This window comes from Leucoraja erinacea, chromosome 13, assembly GCF_028641065.1.
Source record: "Leucoraja erinacea ecotype New England chromosome 13, Leri_hhj_1, whole genome shotgun sequence".
Lineage (NCBI taxonomy): Eukaryota > Metazoa > Chordata > Chondrichthyes > Rajiformes > Rajidae > Leucoraja > Leucoraja erinaceus.
Genome location: NC_073389.1, coordinates 7,022,106 through 7,043,772, shown reverse-complemented (window position 1 = coordinate 7,043,772; position 21,667 = coordinate 7,022,106). Strand labels below are relative to the sequence as shown.

At 41.1% G+C, this 21,667-nt stretch overlaps 2 protein-coding genes across 4 annotated transcripts in view; one reads left to right on the top strand and one right to left on the bottom strand.

Moving 5' to 3' along the window:
• Positions 1–2,797, bottom strand: part of fancb (FA complementation group B) — a 48,840-nt gene extending 46,043 nt beyond the window's left edge. Inside the window, exon 1 of one of the 2 annotated variants that reach the window (XM_055644375.1) lies at positions 2,681–2,797. The gene's annotated coding sequence lies outside the window, so the exon portion shown is untranslated. Of the gene's footprint in view, positions 1–198; positions 334–2,680 lie in introns of those variants that run through there. The other variant, XM_055644374.1, reaches the window with a different exon arrangement.
• The window catches only part of mospd2 (motile sperm domain containing 2), a 63,923-nt gene continuing 44,896 nt past the window's right edge, over positions 2,641–21,667 (top strand). Inside the window, exons 1-8 of one of the 2 annotated variants that reach the window (XM_055644377.1) lie at positions 2,641–2,827; positions 2,951–3,008; positions 9,024–9,179; positions 11,089–11,175; positions 12,779–12,933; positions 16,785–16,845; positions 20,128–20,166; positions 20,250–20,374. In XM_055644377.1, coding sequence (XP_055500352.1) covers positions 2,807–2,827; positions 2,951–3,008; positions 9,024–9,179; positions 11,089–11,175; positions 12,779–12,933; positions 16,785–16,845; positions 20,128–20,166; positions 20,250–20,374 — 702 coding nt within the window. In that variant the 5' untranslated portion in view covers positions 2,641–2,806. The remainder of the gene's footprint in view (positions 2,828–2,950; positions 3,009–9,023; positions 9,180–11,088; positions 11,176–12,778; positions 12,934–16,784; positions 16,846–20,127; positions 20,167–20,249; positions 20,375–21,667) is intronic. The other variant, XM_055644376.1, reaches the window with a different exon arrangement.

Here is a 21,667-nt window from a genome sequence, read left to right as displayed (position 1 = left end):
CGACCCCTCTCTGCCCTCTGACCCTGTATCTGGCGTCCTCCAGGCCTCCTCCATTGTCAGAGGGAGGCAAACGCAAACTGGAGAAACAGCACCTCATATTTCGCTTGGACAGTTTACAACCCAGGGGTATGAATATTGACTTCTCTATCTTCGGAGGCCTCAATAGGCCCAACTATGTAGGTATGTTGCAAAACTTACCTGAATCGTCGTTGAGAATCTGCCCCAGGCCGTGTGCGCGATTTTGGCGCTGTTTTGAGGCGGCGGGTTTAAAACGCGATTTTTACTAGGCTGTTGCAATCGAAAATGTTCAGCCTAGTAAATCATTAACGAAAAATCGCTGAAAGACCCCCGTCGCAAAAGGTATTATTAGTTTTTATGGCCTTGTATAATAGTTATAGTAGTTTAAAAATCACTCTCTAAACCCGCGACCTCTCGCAGCCCCAGGGTTTTATAAAGCAAACAATTAAAGGTATGTACCTTATTTTTACATTAAAAGGGGCTTCTTAAGAACCCTGTATATAAAGTTTTCTATAGCGAGTAGTTCATTTTGGGCTCTTTATATCCCGCAGTATTTTGCTGGGCATTTGAGGGCACAAATCCAGCGCAATGTGAACGTTCTAAACCAGCGCGTTCACAGGAACCCACTAGAAAGCTGATTTAAAATGGACTTTAATTTACTGCAATTGAACACTAAATTCCTTCCATTTGGCCTATAAATGAATGTAAATGAGATTTTAAAATCATGTTTTATTGTGAATTATTTATGAATATTATTTGGACACTTGGGCTATTTAAAAACGTTAATCATTTATTAAGAAATGGATAGATGTTTAGATCTAGTAATTGAAGTTGGAAATTAGCTACACTTGGGTAACTAACTAATTATATGCTTTAATTTCAGGTCATCCAAGTTAGATTATTTTATGTTTGTTTCAGAATGGTTCAATCTACGATAACTGAAAATTTCATTCAGTTCTCTTAATTTTTAAGAAGGTTATGGCCTTTTGACAGCACACGATCACAGCTTTTTTGTTATGTCCATAGAAAATCAATAGGGAACAAGATGCTAATTTCCGAGTTTGAAAATGGCCATAACTTTTTAAATACTTGAGATATGAAAGTGAATTAGGTGTCAAATTAAACTTATTTTTATGCTTTATCTGATGGGGTAAATTACAGACTTGATTTTTTAAATCTCAAAATTTTGTAACATTGATAAACTATGGGTGGACAAGGGGATGGGGACTGGACTTTGTGCCTTCCCTCACAGTGGGAACCATTGTGGGGGGATGTTTTTATGTTTAATGTTAAATTCCTTTATAATGTTATGTTGTGTTCTTATTAATGTGCTGCAATGGCAACTTGAATTTCACTATGCCAATTGGTGTGTGACGAATAAATGAACCTTTGAAGTAACCCTTGCATCACCTCTCTCTGGACCTATCTCACCCAAGTCGTTGTACTAGTCTCACTGTGATGTTGCCATTGTCTGTATAACTTGTTATCGCCTATCCCACAGCCAACAAAGGACCCTTTCCTTGATCATTGTTACTTGTTTTGCATGTTTCATTCATTTGTTCTGTATCTCTCTATATTGCCGTCTATATCCGTTTCCCTTTCCCTTGAATCTCAGTCTGAAGAAGTCTCGACCCAAAATGTCACCTATTTCTTCTCTGCAGAGATGCTGCCTGACCCACCGAGTTAATCCAGCATTTTGCGCCTGCCCCCTTATCCTTTACATGGCGTCCTCCGTCACTGACCCTATACCTGGTGGCTGCAAATGCAAAGGCGACCGCGCCTTTGCAGTTGCAGCCCCTAGACTGTGGAACAGCATCCCCTTTCCCATCAGAACTGCCCCCTCCATCGACTCTTTTAAGTCAAGACTAAAGACTTATCTATACTCCCAAGCCTTTCCTGACGTCCTCTGAGTGAGGGCTACATGCATATATGTATGTAGTTTGTTTTGTTGTGCTATTCTTATAACAAATGTAAAGCACTTTGGCCAACGACAGTGGTTTTTTAAATGTGCCATATAAATAAATGTGACTTGACTTGACGTCCTCCATCACTGACCCTGTACCTTGCATCCTACATCACCGCCTCAACTGTACATAGCGTCCCCTCTCGGTCCCCAGACCCTGTACCCAATATCCTCCATCACCCCAACCTTGTACCTGGTGGCCTCCATCACCCCTCCTACCCTGTACCTGATGTCCTCTATTACTAACCCTGTACCTGGTGTCCTCTATCACTGACACTGTACCTGGAGTCCTCTATCACTGATTCTGTACCTGGTGACCTCCATCACCCCTCCTACCCTGTACCTGGTGTCTTCTATCACTGGCCCTGTACCTGACGCCGGCGGCCTCCATCACAAGATCAGATCTATCCTGTGTAGGAAGGAACTGCAGATGCTGGTTTAAATCGAAGGTAGACTCAAAATGCTGGAGCAACTCAGCGGGCCAGGCAGCATCTCTGGAGAGACCCTTCGATGGGGCGCCCATCCCTTCTCTCCAGAGAGATGCTGCCTGTCCTGCAGAGTTACTCCTATCCTGTCCCTAATCATTGTCCCCATCACTTGCCTGACCCTGTACCCGCCTGCCTGCACTTGCCTCTGTGCCCGTAGCCGGCTGGAGTGAGGGCGGAGTCGGTCACTTGAAGGAAACGGTGACAAACGCACTTTTCCGTCGCCGGTTGGCGGAGTGGCCGAAGTTTCTGGAAGCGCCGGCGCCGCGCAGTCGCGGGGTGAGAGGTCAGGCCGGCCGGTCACGTGACGGGGCCGGCGACGGTGACGGCGAGTCCTGTGATGGCTGCCGAGCAGCTGCCGGTAAGAAGCGCTCTGCTCCGTGGCCGATCCGCCCGCTCGGTGAGGGCGAAGGGGTTGCTGCAGATATACTGACAACAGATAAGATAATCTTGTTCACACTGTAACCGCTCTCCTGTTTTCCAGGACAAAGAGAAGCTGGTAAGCGAGACGAGGCAGCGCTTCACAAGCGAGCACTTGCAAGGTATGGCGCCAGCCGCGTTACCGGGGGGAAGAACCAGTACCTCCCGTCCTCCCCGTCGCTTAAACTCCCGAACACCGGCTATGCCAGGGCGGCATTGTGCTCGCCTTTGCAATTCACTTCACCTGAAACTCCGTCCTTGTGTGTACTGTGTTGAGTGGTGGAGGGGAGCAAGTGAGAGTTGTTTGGCTGGGTGGCTAGGACGATTCAAGGTGAGCAGGGGTGGGTCGGGAGAGAAGCATAAGCGGTAGATGTGGGTACAAGAAACTGTAGATAAAGCTATGGAGTGATAGAGCACGTAAACAGATCCCCTTCGTCTGAAGAATGGTCCGGACCTGAAACATCACCCATTCCTTCTCTCCAGAGACGCTGCCTGTCCCGCTAAGTTACACAGCATTTTGTGTCTATCTTTGGCCCAAATTCCTCATGATGACCAACTTGCCCATCCACACTAATCTCGCCTGCCTTTTGTTTGTCCCATATCCCTCAACCTATCCTATCCATGTACATAGCCAAATGTTTTTTTTAATGTTGTTGTAGTCAACTACCTCATTCCATATACCCACCGCCATCTGAAAAAATTGCCCCTCGGGTTCTTATTAAATATTTCCTCTCTCATCTTAAACCTATGTCCCACATTCCCCCACTCTGGGTAAATACGCTGTGTGTTTGCCCTGTTTTCTCCTCATGATCTTGTATACCTCTATAGGTTCACCTATCATCCTATGCACCTAGTTTGCCCAACCTTCATACTCGATACTCTGACTGATGAAGGCTAAACATCTTCTTGACCACCCTGTTTACCTGTGACACGACTTTGAAGGAAGGAATAGGAATACTTTATTGTCACTTGTAACTGAGCAGAGTGAGATTCTTTGCTTGCATACACAATGTATACAAATAGCCGCCACCTACACGCTGACAAAGTTACAAATAACTATATACCTGCACTCCTAGATCCTTCAGTGTGATGGCCCTGTTCTGGTTTGACTTTCCAAATTGCAATACCACACACTTGCCTGTATTCAATTCCATTAACAATTCGTCGGCCCACTTGCCCTAGATCCTGCTGTAGTTGTTGATAACCATCTTCACACTCTATAATACCAACCACTTTGGTGCAAAATTATAAACCATGCCTTCTAGTCAAGTCAAGTTTACCATGCCTTCTAGTCAAGTCAAGTTTATTTGTCACATACACATACGAGATGTGCAGTGAAATGAAAGTGGCAATGCTCGCGGACTTTTGTGCAAAAGACAAACAACAAAACAACCAAACAAATTATAAACACAATCATAACACACATATTCTTTTACATACTACATTCTCATCCAAATTGTTGATATAAGGAACAAACAGGAATGGGCCCAGCACTGATCCCTGAGGCACACACCACTCGCAGGCATCCAGTCTGAAAAACAACCTTCCATCATAGCCCTCTGCTTCCTTTTATGAAGCCAGTTCTCATCCAGTCGATTACTTCTCCTTGGATTCAATGCAATCTTACTTTTAAGAGAAACCTACTGTGTGGAACCATCAAATGCCTTGCTGAAATTCATATAGCCTTGCCCTCATTAACCTTTTGGTTAGCTCTTCAAAAAAACTCAATTAGATTTGTAAAGAAATTAGATTGTACAAAACAATTGCACAAATGCTTGAGCAACTCAGCGGGTTTGGCAGTATCTCTGCAGGTCAAGGATAAGTGACGTTTTAGGTCAGGACTCGTCTTCACACTGATTGTGGAGCAGGGGCGGGGTGGGAAAGCTGGAAGAGGAGCATTGTGAGGGGCCAGTGGCTAACTGCACCCGGAACGATTACATGCAACAGTTGGAGAGCTACAGATGATGATTTTTGTGGTGGGGAAGGGCTGAACTACCAATGTTTGCCTCATTAAACATTTTCAGCTTTTGGGGAAGTTTACAGATCAAATATTAATGCTCTAGTTCCTTTTCAAATATTATGTTTGGAAATGTCATCTTGCCTCTTGTATTGGATGGAGAGTGAAATGTCAGTTCTAAAAGGAGACTTTTGTATACATCTAGTTAATTCTGTCCTTTTAATTATTTATAATCAAACGTGAGAATAGTTTTTTTCCCAAACTGCATTAATAGGCATAAAAAAACACATATGCTTGAAATCCAGAAAAAAAAACAAGAAGTGCTAGAAACACCCAGTACGTCAAGCAGTATACGTGGAAAGAAACTTTGCAGTGTAACACTAGGAGCCCATCGAAACTCAGGGTTGGATTAAGGAAGTTTAAAAGCTTCAAATGTAATGATCTAATTCCTTTTCAAATAATATGCTTTTTTATTTAGTATTGGAGTGAGAAATATAACATGCAAGTCATGGATATGGTAGACAGTCAGAACCTTTTTCACAGGTTAGAAACATACTGGATGGCATAGCTTTGTGAAGAAAGTTTAATTGAGATGTGTGGGACAACATTTTTACACAGAGGGTGGTGAGTGCCTGGAATGCTCTTCCAAGGTTGGTGATTGAGGCAGATATGATAGTGGTGTTTAAGAAGCTTTTGGATAGGCAGGGAATGAAGGATATATATTATGCTCGGATAAATGAGATGGTCTCGGCAACATGTTCGGCAAGGATGTTGTGGGCCGAAGAGCCTGTTATTTTGTTGTACTGTTCGATGTATCTCACTACCACTTCATTGTTGCGACTGCCCTTCTGCATTGTTTCACCAAGGTCCAATGCACCTCGTCTTCCATTTGTGCATATTGTAACCTTTTGGACTCTTGAGTTTTACAACTTCTGACAACTTGCTAGCAAATCTCTTTGTGTATCAGAACTGGCCATATCTGAGGCTAGTCATCCTGCTGGCTGACTGGCCATGTTTGATAGCACTACATTTTGCAATATTTTACACTCCATTGTATGCATTATCAAGCTCTTAATTGCCACCATTAACTCATCAACCATTATTTATACCCACAGCAACCCTGGCATCTTACTTTACAAATATATCCTTGTTAAGAGTCTGGAGTGTTTTATTCTAATGCGTCCCGAAACAGACCAATGAATTTCTTACTTTTAACAGCATGACAGGATTACTCTGTAAAGCCCATTATAAACAACAAAAAAATAAGTGTATGTAAAAACAGATAATAGATAATGGTGGGCAAAGTCAAAAATAATTATCCCAAATCTATGTAGTTTGTAGCCTATTTGGCAGTTGTAGTGTTTAATAGCCTGATGATTGTATGGAAGAAGCTGCTCATGAACCTGGATGTTAATTTTCAGACTCCTGTACCTTTTTTACCAATGGCAGAAGTGAAATGGGAGTAACCAGGGTGGTGTGGGTCTCTGATGCCGGCTGCCCTTTTGAGGCAGTGATTCAAAGCCCTACAGAGCCCTACAGATACAGAGCCCTAGTGACCACACCTGGAGTATTGTGTGCAGTTTTGATCCCCTAATTTGAGGAAGGACATTCTTGCTATTGAGGGAGTGCAGCGTAGGTTTGCAAGGTTAATTCCCGGGATGGCGAGACTGTCATATGCTGAGAGAATGGAGCAGCTGGGCTTGTACACTCTGGAGTTTAGAAGGATGAGGGGATATATTAATGAAACATATAAGATTGTTAAGGGCTTGGACACGTTAGAGGAAGGAAACATGTTCCCGATGTTGGGGGAGTCCAGAACCAGGGGCCACAGTTTCAGAATAAGAAGTCATTTAGAATGGAGACGAGGAAACACTTTTACTCACAGAGAGTGGTGAGTCTGTAGAATTCACTGCCTCAGAGGGCGGTGGAAGCAGGTTCTCTGGATGCTTTTAAGAGAGAGCTAGGTAAGGGCTCCTAAAAATAGCAGAGTCAGGGGATATGGGGGGGAAGGCAGGAACTGATTGGGGATGATCAGCCATGATCACATTGAATGGCGGTGCTGACTCCTGCACCTATTGTCTATTCTTGTAGATCCCTTCGATGGTGGGGAGGTGAGTACCCATGGTAGACTGGGCAGTGTTCACCACATTTTGAAATCTTCTTAGTTCCTGGGAGTTTTGAGTTGCCCAAACAGGAGGTGATACAACCAGTCAATATGCCATCTAGTGTACACCTGTAGAAGTCCAAGAGAGTATTGTGTAGGAAGGAACTGTAGATGTTGGTTTAAACTGAAAATAGACACAACAAACTGGAGTAACTCAGCGGGATAAACAGCATCTCTGGAATGAAGGAATTCAAGAGAGAGTATTTGTTGACATACTGAATTTTCTCAATCTTCTAAGGAAGTAGATGACAACTACTCTTTGGGGATGTGTGAGGATATGGGAGCACCCAGAAGAAACCCAAGCGGTCACGGGGAGAACATGCAAACTCCACATAGACAGCACCCAATGTCAGGATTACCTCTTTCTCCGATTACCAATTTCCTAGATATTAATGGTAAATAGTACATTCACCTTTATAGAAGGTCAAGCAATGATTTGGTTGGCATTTTAAAATTTGTATAAAGTTATGTGAAATGTATTTGAGATTTTAAAGGTTCATTATAATCTAGCTATAGGAGATATAAAAGGATTGGTAGATTGGTGTGGTTTAGTTTAGAGATACAGTGCGGAACAGGCCATTCGGTCCACCAAGTTCGTGCTGACGGCGATCATCCCACCCCGTACGCCAATACTATCCTACACACTAGGGACAATATACTATTTTTACCAAAGCCAATTAACCTACAAACCTGCATGTCTTTTTGGAGAGTGGGAGGAACCCTGAGCCCTCGGGGAGAACCCACGAAGTCACGGGGAGAACATACAAAGTCCGTAAACACAGCACCCATAGTCAGGATCAAACCTGGGTCTCTGGAGCTGCAAGGCAGCAGCTCTGCCCCAGGAGATAATAAATCGTATTGACTTGAGTGAGATTGAAATTTGAGTATTCTCACAGATGTGCCTTTTTTAATGATTTCAAAATCTTGTTCTTTAATATTATTCCAATTACTTTTAATGACTTCTACCTAATGTATTGCCGATTAATCTTTTTAATGAAAAATTAGAATGAACACAGTTCTCAAGTAGTTCTAAAATGCCACCAATTCTTTTTAGGTGTCTGAAAATATTCACCTTGGTTTGATTATCGTTTGGATGAAATTGTTAAGTCAAAGACTAAAGTTCAAAATTAAACACAAAAATTGAGCAATACCAATATCACATCGGTTCATTTTTATAAAGCGTACTTCTTGTTTGTCATTGTTGTATTTGCTTTCTGTCACATCTAATGCCAGAACTCTTGCAGTATGCTTTATTTATCCAGTCGAAACCTGCACCATTTTGACAGGTACTAAAAGTCACGTGATTACGTTTTACGAAAGTCAAATCTATACCAAAATAGAACAATTAAATTCTTACTTGCAGCAGCATAACAGGCATGCAAACGCAATACTCATAGATAACATTATACACAAAAAATCAATACATTTAAAGGCCCAATATTAATGCAAAGAGCCTGAGATTTTTAGTACAACCAAGACAGTTCACAGTTTGGATTTAGTTTCTGTTTGTAGTGTTCAAGAGCCTGATGGTTGCTGGGGGAAAAACTGTTCACAAATCCGGTGGCCATGGTTTTCAGATTCCTATACCTTCCCGATGGTAGAAGTGAAATGAGAGCATGGCCAGGGTGATGCGTGTTCTTAATAAAGTGGGCTGGCTCTTTAAGACAGTGCTTCCTATAGATCCCCTTTGATTGTGGGGAGGTCAGTATCCATTCCAGTGTCCACATTTTTTAATCTCCTTGACTCATGACTTGGGTTTATAGACATTTGAGATTCACTTAGAATAGACATAAAGCTGGAGTAACTTAGCGGGTCAGACCATTTCTCTGGAGGTGTTCACGATGAACTGAGGATTCCCACAGTTTGCATTGGAAGTAAGGCTGTAAAGCTTAACCGCCTTTATATTTGAGCAGACCCATTTAGTTAAAAATACAGATACTTATGATTTGAAAACCAATTTTAATTATGTACAGGATAAGTTTTTCAGATTACTAATATAAATTTATTTTTCTGTAGATAAGGTTGAGAAATATGATTCTCGAGATGTTGAAAGACTAAAGCAAGATAATGCGTGGATTGAGAGCTATTTGCAATGGAGACATTACAATGTGGATGATACTTTGAAAATGATTGATGAGAGCTTTCAATTTAGAAAAGAATTTTCTGTTCACGGTAAGTTGTTGGCAAGATGGACATATGAATACTTTAAATTGTCACACCATATCTTTAAGTCAGTCTTTAAAATAGCCTTGTATTGACAACTTTTATGCCTACCTATGAATGAAAAGCTTAACTTAAAAACTTGCAATTCAGTTATGGAACTCATTGAAATAATGTACATCTTGGCAGCTTCATAATGAATGTCCCTGTAATCATTTTTCATTGCAGGGTGATGTCTGCTTGTATGTTGCGAAATTGCATCTTTACTCGGATTTGTGTGGGGTCGGAAAAGTAACATGTTGCCCAATTCTTGTATGCAGCAATAAGCTAAAAGATCATGCTTAAGGGAAGTGTACATGAGAATTGTAGGCCTAAACTATAATAAATAATCTGCAAATGTTAGTACTTTTATGCAATATTCCCAGGGAAGATGGAGCCTAGGTTAGATTTTTCAGCTGCTAAATGTAAAGATAAAGAGTAAAATTTGAGCTTTGGCAATTTTAGTTTAGAGATACAGTGTGGACACAGGCCCTTCAGCTCACCCAGTCTTTGCTGACGGACAATCACCCATACACTGTTGTCCCAGTTTCACATCCTATGCACCAAAGGCAGTTTACAGAAACCAATTAACCTACAAACTTGCACATCTTTGGAACGTGAGAGGAAACCGGTGCACCCGGAGAAAACCCATGCGATCGCAAACTCCGTACCGGCAGCATTCATAGTCAGGGTCAAACCAGGGTCTGTGGTGCTGTAAGGTAGCAACTCTACTGCTGTGCCACTGCTGCTTCAATAATTAGACTGTGGGTGTCTTTTCCACTCTAACTGAAGTATGTCTGTTTTGTGCAGAGTTGATGCTACAATGTTTATATTTTTTAAAGTTTAAGGAGTTTTAAATCAAGAATTTATTTATATGCTACCATTATCATAGTAATTTAAAGATTAGTTCCAGAGTTTACAACAAAATTGTAAACAATTAATGTAGAAACTGTTTCAATTATTTATTACAAACTGATCACTTTTGAAATTGTATGACCACTAATTATTTTCTGTAGCATTTATCCTGTGGTAGCTTCATTTTGTATTTAGCAAGAAGTCGCAATTTATGGAACTATGACAATTAATCACAGAATGAATGAAGTAATGCCTCTATTGGTAATAGAGGTGTGTGAATGCCAATTACAGAATAAATTGCCGACGAGTTATTAGATGTTTGAGCCAATACTTTAAAGCTTGAGTTTACTTTGTCTTACATGAAGTTTGCAGATAAGTATTTGGTATTTTAAGATCATTTAGCAATGATAACTTCAAAATCATGCTGGTTGTTTAAAATAATATTTTTTTTCACGCGCTTTCCTGAAGTCTAATTCGACAGGTATTGGCAACCTATGTTTTTTACAAATATTTGTTGTTATTGACGTTTGAAAACATTGCATCTCTAAATCTAAAATTGGTCAGTTGACTTTTTAATATTAGGTGCATGTGGTTGACCCCCTCACACCCCAAAGAGCTACATGCTTTTTTATTAATTACAAAAAATACATGTACCTGATCTCATCTAGAGTGTCATACAGCATGAAAATAGGCCCTTAAGGCCCCAACTTGTCCATGCTGGATTCTTTTTTGTTCTATATCTGTTAACGTCTTAATTTCTGTAACCTTGTGTTTTTCAATAGAGTTCAAAATGGGAATTGCTGATGGGGAACCCTGGCCTCCATTTTATAATGGGTTTAAATCAGTTTATAACGCTTCAGTCGCTGTGTGCATAACAAACCCAATAATTTCAGTATTGTGTTCAGATTGTGAATCATTCTTGACAAATTATTCCCAGAAATTTTCAATCTAAGAATTTTTTGAACTATTTTGAAAGATTTATTGACACATTGTGTAAATGCATTTTAATTATATATACTTGTTACAGATTTAAGCGAGTCAAGTCTTCCTAAATGGACTTTTGAAACTGGAGCTGTTTACCTTCATGGATATGATAAGGAGGGGAACAAAATATGTGAGTTTCATTGTTTCATTGCTGTATTTAATTGATGGATTTGGTGGTTAAATGAAGTTGAAATCCAGATCATCATTGATCTAATTGCAAAGCGAAATAAGTTTGAGCGCCAACTGGTTTTGCTTTCTTTTGACTGATGACATCAAATGTTTCTACACTAAGAATTATACTTTACACTAGAATTTTTGATTAGTATAATTGGCAGCAATGATGTGTCATGGGTTATTGCATGGTTAAATGGTTATTGCAAGGTTGCTACTTATTGACTTCTTGGGCAGAGAAGTTCAAAGATGTACTCTTGGCAAATACATTTTCTTATCTTCGCACTAAACAGCCAAACCTTTAAACAGTTACTCCTGGTTTGGGGCATTTGGGCAGAGGGAAACATCAACTCTGAATTTGTAGGAAAGAACTGCAGATGCTGGTTTATACCAAAGAGAAACACAAAGTGCTGGAGTAACTCGGTGGTTCAGGCAGCATCTCTGGAGAAGAAGGATGGGTGACATTTTGCGTCGGGTCTGAAGAAGGATGGATGACATTTGGGGTCAGGTCTGAAGATGGGTGGGTGACGTTACGGATTGGAACCCTTTTTCTCCAGAGATGCTGCGTGATCCATCGAGTTACCCCAGCACTTTGTGTCTACAATTCTGGATTTACCCTATTAAGCCCCATACTCATTTTATATGTTTCAATAAGATCACTGTTTATTCTTCCAAACTGGAGTGCATATTGTGCACAATCTCTCCAATACAATGAATCTTTTATCCCAGGAATCAAAATGATGACCGTTTGCTGCACTCCGTTACAAATATATCCTTTTGGATAGGAAGAACAGATCTGTATGCAATATTCTTGTTGCCCTTTACAATACCTGCTGAACCTGAGCTAAATGATTTGCATGCAAGAACACTTGAGACATTCTGAACACTACCATTTAATCTTTCACCATTTAAAAATACTCTATTTTTTCGTTCTCCACCAAAGTAGATAACCTATTTTTTTCCATATTCTATCTGTTATGTTCTTGCCTGGTTACTTAATCCTCTATCTTCTAAGTCTTTTGTGCTGCCACCTACTTTGTAACATCAGTGTCTATGGAATTGATGTGATACAATGCATAGAACTATATTCTGCACTCTGTATTTTTTCCTTTCCTCTGCTATATCTGTTGTGCTTGAATTTGACCTGATTATATTCGTATAGTATGTGATCTGATTGGAATAGCATGCAAAACAAACCTTGTTACGTGTACAGTGAAAATAAGCGTTAATCCCTACTCTTTGTTTCATGTCTGCCAACCAATTTTCGATTCATGTCAGCACCCTACCCCAAATACCATGTGCCCATTAATCTCCTATGTGGGACCTTATCAAATGCTTTCAGAAAGTCCAGGTACACTACATAGTAGATCACGGATCGGTGCGAACTTGGTGGGCCGAGCTGTCTCGTGCTTTATCTGTAAAGTCTAAATTTCATAATGGTGAACATTATTTCTGAGCTAATTAAATAACCTAGTGGATAGTAACACCAATACTGTCTTAATTTGCACAACTAAATTGTACCTGACTGTTGATAAAACTGTTTTTGACATGATTTTTGCCAGTTTGGTTCAGAGTGAAATTGCACATCAAAGATACGAAGACAACTTTGGAAAGAAAGAAATATGTTGCCTTTTGGTTGGAACGATATTCCAAAAGAGAGCAAGGAAAACCTCTGACTGTGGTATTTGACCTGACTGAAACGGGATTAAGCAATGTAGTAAGTGCTGCAATATTATCTTTTTTTCAAATCCATGTACCTTTCCTGCTGTTTTCTACAGCTAAATATTTTGGGCTGTGAGATACTGTGGGGGCTGCTTTGGTTTAATCTTATTACCAGAAATTTTATCCACATATCATGTTTTTCTTTGTCAGGAAGTTCTCTCATTTTATGATAAATCCAAAATGAATATCTAAAGTAGATCATGTAGTTATATTTTAAAGTGTGACCAATCTGAGTTTATTTTTCCTGTAGTGCTCAAAAGTCAAGATTATGGTCTTGTCATATGTCTCCGATAGAACAATAATCACAGCACAAGCATGTGAAAACACTTGCCTTTTTGCAGGCAGGTAGAATGTTTGCATTGCCTTTTTTCAAGGCACAGTTGCAGTAACATAAAAACCTATTCCCTAATCTTTTAGCTGGGTGTGGAAATCTAGCTGAGCAGAAATCAAGACGGTTACAAAGAGCAGTTCTGTTAATTGACTGTGCCTGGCAATAAGAAGTCAGTTTGCACTAAGCAGTAGCACATTTTCTAAAGAAAGTCCTTTTCACTCCTGAAATGTAATCACAAACTGCACTTCAATTGTGGGTGTGTCTGAAGCATAGCTTTTTGCATCGGGCATTAATCTGAAATCTCCTCTGCTTTCTCAGGGTGGATGCAAAAGATTACATTGCACTATTTGAAAAAGAACAGGAGAATTATTGCAGTGTTCCAGTGAATATTTATCTGTCAGTCAACATCACTAAAATACTCACACAGTATATGGAATGAGCTGCTAGAGGAGGTAGTTGCATAACTACTATAACCACATTTAAAATACATTTAGAGAGCATCTACACTAGTCCCCCATCTACCCACCTGCCAGTGTTTCACCTACACATGTACCTCTCCAAATGTATTTTAAATGCAGTATTTCAGACTGCTTCCATGCTTAGGACTTTGTCATGACCTAATGCAAATTGGAGGGGTTTGGTATGCACATTATAATAGAAAAAATCGTATAAGATTGTATTATTCTCATTATAAGTCCAATATCCAAGTCAATGGATATTTTTACGGCAGAGATAGATTCTTGATTAGTACGGGTGTCAGGCTATGGTGAGAAGGCAAAAGAATGGGGTTAGGAGGGAGTGATAGGTCAGCAATGATCGAATGGCGCAGTAGACTTGATGGGCTAAATGGCTAAATTCCACTCCTGTCACATGAACAAATAAGAGGCCTTTTTTGTTCAATAAATCCAGTATTTTCAATAGTTGTTTTTCAAACCAAAACCTTTTGCGTAGTATCTTGCTTTCAGCATCTTAGCTACCACTTGACTAGTAGAAGGTCCAAGACTAAAAACATCCAAAGGTCTGTAACATCTCTTCCGAATGGATCCCTTAGCTGTCAATCTCAGTACAGGTGCACAACCTTTTATCCGAAGATCCAAATAACGAAAAGCTCCGAATAGCGGACATTTTTCGGTCCTTAAAGAAAGGTCCTTGAAGACGTTCACCGAGGGTGACCCGCAGAGGTGACAGCGGAACCTCCGGTCGGTCCTCGAAGAAAGGGGAACTAAATCCCCATTCATAAAAGAGAAGGTGAGGGTATATTGCGCAGGAGGGTTAATAATTGACAATCTGCTGCTGCCTGCCCGCTGAGTTAAAAAGTTCCCACGGTAGACACGATACACAGTGTATCGTGAGTCTTGCGTGGGAACTTTTTAACTCAGCGGGCAGGCAGCAGCGGATTGTCGCTCCCTTCAGTTTCACCCCACCTACACCCCTCTGCTTCCTGGCCATGTGTGTGACCTCCCCTCTCCAGCTCCCCGCCCATTGCACCGGCGCGGGGGCTTTGCACTGTCTTCACGTCGGCGATGCCAGCAGGTCAGTTCCAGTCACCGGAGACGTCAGGACCAATGGGACACCGACCCCCAGGCCCACTGCACGCACGGAGATCCCAGGGACCCACAGCCAGCAGCAGCCCAGCCCCGTTCCAACTCCAGAGCAAAACTGCAAACTGGCCGGAGACGTCAGGACCACCAGAAGCCGCTCCCCGATGGGCCGCTACAGCGACAAGTGGCAGTTCGCCCACAGCCCGAGCTGCGCCCCCTCATCGGGACACCGACCCCCAGGCCCACTGCAAGCACGGAGATCCCAGATCAGCAACTCCAGCCCAGCCCCGCTCCAACTACAGAGGAACACGGTAGGGGCTGAAGCTGATGGCGTGCAAGGTACGTCTTGTTCTTCGGGTGGCGCAGCTCGGGCTGTGGGCGAACTGCCACTTGTCGCCGTAGCGGCCCATCGGGGAGCGGATTCCTCTGGAGTTGGAGGGGGAGGGGGGTATTGTGCTGTTTGATTGTCCCCTGCTATTCCAGGGACAGGCAGACACAGCGACTTTAGAGACTGGTGGGCAATCACTTCCAAAGTTCTGCCCACACAGTCAGTACACCTCTCCTACACTGCATTTCATACAAACATTTATTCTGCAAGAAAAAACTACATTGAAGACTCAAACTCGCGACCGAGTAACTGCTGGGATCGTGGCACAAAATCGCGACCTTGCGGATATGAGCCGAGCACTCTACCACTGAGCCAGCCGTTAAAATCTACGATAACATTCTTCCATTCCGAAGGCCGAAAAATTCCGAATTACGAAAAGTGTCTGGTCCCAAAGCTTTCGGATAAAAGGTTGTGCACCTGTAATAAAATGTACTATAGTGAAAGAGAGGAGAGTGGCCTGGTTCTCCTGTTAAAAATGCTGCTCTCTTGTGTTTCATCATTTTTTTAAATTTGGAAATTATTTTAACAGGTGTGTTAACAGACTACTTTCAGAAGTCAGGTTTGAAGATAATTTTTCTTTGATTTAGAAATTCATTAGCTTAAGCTCCCTCTTTTAGGTGTGGTATTGAATTGGTGGAAATATGCATGTGAGTTTTGATGAGTTTTCAGGAAGTAACAACATAGAAAAATCACTTGCATAGAAGTTACAAAATGCAGGAGTAACTAAGCGGGTCCGACAACATTGCTGGAGAACATGGATGGGTGGCGTTTTGGGTCAGGACCCTTCAGTCTGATTATGATGGGGGAAGGGGAGAAAGCTAGAAGAAGGCGCAGGGCAAAGCCTGGCGAGTAATAAGTGAATACAGGTGAGAAGAGTTTTTTGATAGACTGATGGTTGGCCAAATAATAAAGGGATGGGGGCCCCCGTCTCTTTGATAACCTCCTCGGGCCTTCTCTGTTCCCCACCTGGACACACACCTGTTTCTTCCCTGTCACCCATATTCCTTCATCTGGTGTCACAATTCACACTTAAATAGTCATCTATCCATTTTTACCAGTGATGCCACCTGACAAATTGAGTTACTTCGGCACCTTGTGTCTTTTCTTTTGTTTTTAAAAAAAACATTTGCAGTTCCTTGTTTCTCCATTATGTTGAAGCTGTTTGGACTTACCAGTAGAAAGAAAATATCAGATAAAATAATTTTGATTGAGGTCACTAATTCTAAATTAGTTTTTTTTTAACTTAGTAGCAGGAATTATGCAGGGTATAGTGAAACTACTTGTTTTACAGATTAAACTGTTGATGGTACACAAAAATGCTGGAGAAACTCAGTGGGTGCAGCAGCATCTATGGAGCGAAGGAAATAGGCAACGTTTCGGGCCGAAACCCTTCTTCGGGGTTTCGGCCCGAAACGTTGCCTATTTCCTTCGTTCCATAGATGCTGCTGCAACCGCTGAGTTTCGCCAGCATTTTTGTGTACCTTCGATTTTCCAGCACCTGCAGTTCCTTCTTAAACTGTTGAAGATTTGTTGATAACATTTTATTTAAAAAAAATATCCTTAATATATTCTGTTTTGATTTCTAGGATATGGACTTTGTGCGTTTTATCATCAACTGTTTTAAGATCTATTATCCTAAGTACCTTTGTAAGTACTTTGTAACACCTTTTACTAGTTTATTTGCTTCAAGTATGTTTTTCAGGGGGTTTTTTTGTTCCGTTTATTGGTTATGCGCATATCATGGGGGGGGGTGGATGAATGTAAGGGAGCTCCTATACCGGTGAAAAACGTATGATTAGATGTTAAAAATAAATGTGTACTTGCCTGAATCCCTGTCAGCTTTAATCTTGAAACTGATTTTACCAGTAGGTTGTGCACGTTTTGGCATTGAAAACAAAGTAAAAGTCACTAAATGATAAGTAGGAAAAGATGAAAGGGGAAGAGATTGCTCTAGCACAGGAGTGAAGTTAATGTAAATCTTTTTTTAACTAACTAAACTGGATTTTCTGATGCATGCATTCATTTTTAGAACCTTTCTTTTAATGCCACACTTTTGCCACATAATCAGAATAATAATGTCATCCAAGGTGATAAGCCAATATTTAGTGGATACTCAACTTATTTTGCCCAGCAACATGTACTATTTAAAAATTTGGTACAGTTTAATAAACAGCAATGTTCAGCAGCTTTGATGGCTATAGTTAACTGCAGCATAGGAAACTTGGCAAGAGATGATTGCAGTAGAGTAAACCATTTATGAACTTTCAAATGAAAAGAAAAATAGGAAGATCAACAAGCTAAAATTTACACTTTTCAATCTTTCCTAATAATTTTCAAATATTTATCACTCGTGGAAAATGCTGTTATAGATTCTACCACTATTGCTGTTTTCTGTGGCAATTTGATATCTTAGCAAACTTCTATTTTGCAAAATAATGATTTTCTTTCTAGTTACAATAATAGTTACAATAGTTTGAAGTCCCAATATTCTGCTTCTAATATTTGAATATTGCAGTTTAAACACCTCCCAAACAGTTCCCCTGCAGCTGAATCAAGTATTGCTTCTTCCATAGAGTAAAATTCACTCATAATGTCGTCTGAGTTGGTAGTTGTGCATGATTCTGGTCTTTTTTCTTTTGAACTCCCAAGAATAGTATCTGGAAACCACAAATGTTAATTTAAATGGGATTAGATGCGACTTGGTTGCATTTTTTCAAAATCTGAAAGATGTCCTTTATTAAAAATCCACCTACAGTTACTCTTTAGGACGGGTATTTGTGCCCCTCAGTTACTATGTTATGTTATTGCTTATTAATGAAGAAATAGAGCTATACAACGTGGAAACAGGCCCTTCGGCCCAACTTGCCCTCATCGACCAACAAGCCCCATCTACACTAGTCCTACCTGCCTGTGTATGCCCCATATTCCTCTAAACCTATCCTATTCATGTACCTATCCAAATGTTTCTTAAACGTTATGATAGTACCTGCTCAACTACCTCCACAGGCAGTTCGTTCCATACACCTATCACCCTTTGTGCAAAAAAAGGTTGCGGCACAGATTCCTATTAAATCTCTCCTCCCCTCCCCCTCCCCCACCTTAAACCTCTGGTTCTCAATTTCCCCTACTCTGGGTAAAAGACTGTGCCTATCTTTTCCTCTCATGATTTTGTGCACCTCTATAAAATCATCCCTCATCCTCGTGCACTCCAAGGAATAAAGCCAACACAAAATGCTGGATTAACGTAGCGGGACAGGCAGCATCTCCGGAGAGTAGGAATGGGTGACGTTTTGGGTCTGAAGATGGTCTCGACACGAAACATCACCCATTCCCTCTCTCCAGAGATGCTGCCTGTCCCGCTGAGTTACTCCATCATTTTGTGTCTACCTTCGATTTAAACCAGCATCTGCAGTTCCTTCCTACACATAAGATAAATTTCAGATTCCTGAGCCAATTCTACAATGGGAACTAATCTGGAGCAATTATCTTCTGCTGAGTATGTGGCATTAATCTACACGTTTTGCTCTAGTGTTACCAAAAATAAAAATGGGAAGCATATCATTTGTTCAGCGAAGTTGACGGGGTTCAGATTAAGATTTCCATTTTAAAAACCTACAATAGAAAAGTAAAAACATTTTTGTGTTATCTTATTACGTCCTATAACTTCTCATCCACTTCTCCTGGAAGCCAAATTAATGGAACAGACAGGCAATATCATATTGAGCTTGTGCTTGCATTGAGATGCGTGAAAGCATGCTGATAAAATCTTTAAAACGTGTTTAAAAGCAAGATTTTATTATTATTAGCAATAATTCTGATTGTCTTGGATGCCATGTATATAGTTATGAAGGCATGAGTTGTGAAATGTTTTGTTAGTACAGATCTAATAGCTGTGCATCCTTGTTATCCATGTATATTACAGGTTTAGATGCAATTGATACGCGAAATGCTTCTAATTACCGTATTTCCCTGCGTTGAAAATGCACCCCCATTTTTGAGGCTGAATTTTGTAAAAAGGCTGGTGGAACAGGGTCAAGAGTTTGGTTTAGTCAGTAGATAGGAAGATGTGAAACTCCTTCAAAGGGGAAATCTGGACCGGGGAGCCTCCATCTTCGCCTGTCCCACAATGCGCTGTGCAGTTCAGGTCTGAGGGACGAGGACTTCCTGGCTCAGGGAGGTTACATAATGGGGAGAGAGAGAGCCCGGGGCAGAGCAGCTTGCCTTCCACCCAGTAGCTACCCACCAACCATCACCTTTACCTGTGCCAAAGGACACCGTGGCTGGCTGGCGGGCGGGCCGGCAGAAGGCGCTGAGGTGGCAGCCGGTCCGCTGTCTGGTCCCGGCGGCCGCTCGCAGACACCCAGGTCGGCTGCGTGCCCCGTGAATTTCCCAGGTCGCCTGCGTGCCCTGGGACTGGCTACAGTTCCCAGGTCAATTTGCCTGCCCCGGGACTGGCTGTAGCGCCCAGGTCGGCTGACAGGTCTGGCTGTAGCGCCAGGTCGCCTGCGTGCCCCGGGACTGGCTGCAGTTCCCAGGTTGTGAAATCTAATTGTGGAAAAAAAAAGTTTGTGTTACGGGCCGTATCCGGGCCATAGGTTGCCAACACCTGTGTTAGGCCTCATTGTGTGTGTGTCCATGTTTTAAAAGCGATTTGGCTGTTGGCTAACAAGCTAACCTTTGCCCTCCAAGATGCAGGTAAATTTTCCGGCCTTATTTTAAAGTAAAAAATAGCTTCTTCATTGCCGGGAAATACAGTAAACAAATATTTTGACAAACTGGCAGCAATATTTTGACTATAATTGATTTGGCAGTTTAAATTCTGAAGATTTTACAGTTAGCTGATTGATTAGATTACTGAAATGGATTATATTGAAGTATGCTTTTAATTATTTGGTTTCTTGCTCTTAAAATTATATATGTCTTTTGCAGCCAAAATGGTCATATATGAAATGCCATGGATTATGAACGGTAAGCATCTTAACACAAATTGAATAATTAACCTTGTACAGATGGACATTGATCATTGCATAAAGATAATTATTTTTTTGCAGCTGCCTGGAAAATTGTGAAAACTTGGTTAGGACCAGATGCCTTAAATCTACTGAAATTTGCCAGCAAAACAGATGTGCAGGAATATATAAACATTGAATATTTGCCAGCGCACATGGGAGGAATTGTAAGTTGTAACTACAAATATATGTCAATGTTCTTGGTAAAATATCAGCTATCTTGTTTATGTTTCATAATGAGACCATATTCTGGAATTTCAATGTTTCAAAGTGAATTGAAGATTTTTTTTTTTTTTTTTTTTTAAAGCTCATCTTTAAGAGGATTTGATGGAGCTGATAACCTTGTGTGAAGTAGATCTGAATTACAAGTCCACTGAATTCTTCCCAAGTTAAGGTGATCAGAGTTGAGTGCATTCCAATTGTCAACTGAGGTTGGGGCTAGCAGTGAATCCAAAATCCATGTATCCAGTGTAGCAAAGTCCATGTATCCTGTAAAATCCTCTTCAATTGCTTCCCAGCCACTGATGTGAGGCTCGCCAGTCTTTTATTTCCCAGGTTTCTTTCTGTAAGCAGTTGTTATTCTGTTTGTAGAATATTACATTTTACAGGATACATGGATTTTAGTCAGGCATGTGATAAAATGGTAGACTGATTTAGAAGAATAAAATGCATGGGAGCCATGGTGATTTGTTCGTTTGGATTCAGAACTGGCTTACTCATAGAAAACAGGACAGTCCTGGAGGAGTCTTATTCTGGCTAGAGATATAAAAAACAAGAACGTTGGTCCATGATATCTGTGAACATGATGCCAAGACCATTGCTTGTCTGCCGTCACATTATCCTTATCCCTTCATTCCCTGCATTTGCCTATCCAAAAGTCTTTTAAATGCCATATCATGTCAGCCTCAACCACCATCCTGGCAATGCATTGCGGGCACTCACTAAACTCAGTGTATTAAAAAATATAATTAAAAAAAAAAAAAAATCTGTCTCGGGTAGGGTCTTGACCCAAAACGTCACATATTCCTTCTCTCCATAGATGCTGCCTGCCCCACTGGGTTACTCCAGCATTTTGTGTCCACCTTCAAAACAAAACATGTCCCCCACATCTCCTTGAAAAGACCCTCTCACCTTAAAGTTATGCCCTATATTTGATTTTTTTTCATCCTGGGGAAGAAGGTTCTGACTGTCTACCCTATCTATGTCTTGGAATTTCATATACTTCTAACAAGTCTCCCCGTAACCTCTGGTGGTCCAAATAAAACTATCCAAGTCTGTCCAACCACTCTATGTAGCTTATACACCCTTTCCAAAACCTTCAACATCCTTCTTGTAATGGGGCGGCCAGTACTGTACACAATACTCCAGATATGGCCTAACTGAAGTCCTATAAAGCTGCATAATGACTTCCTTGCTCTTATACTCTTATATCTCATACTGACATATGAAAGCAAGCATAC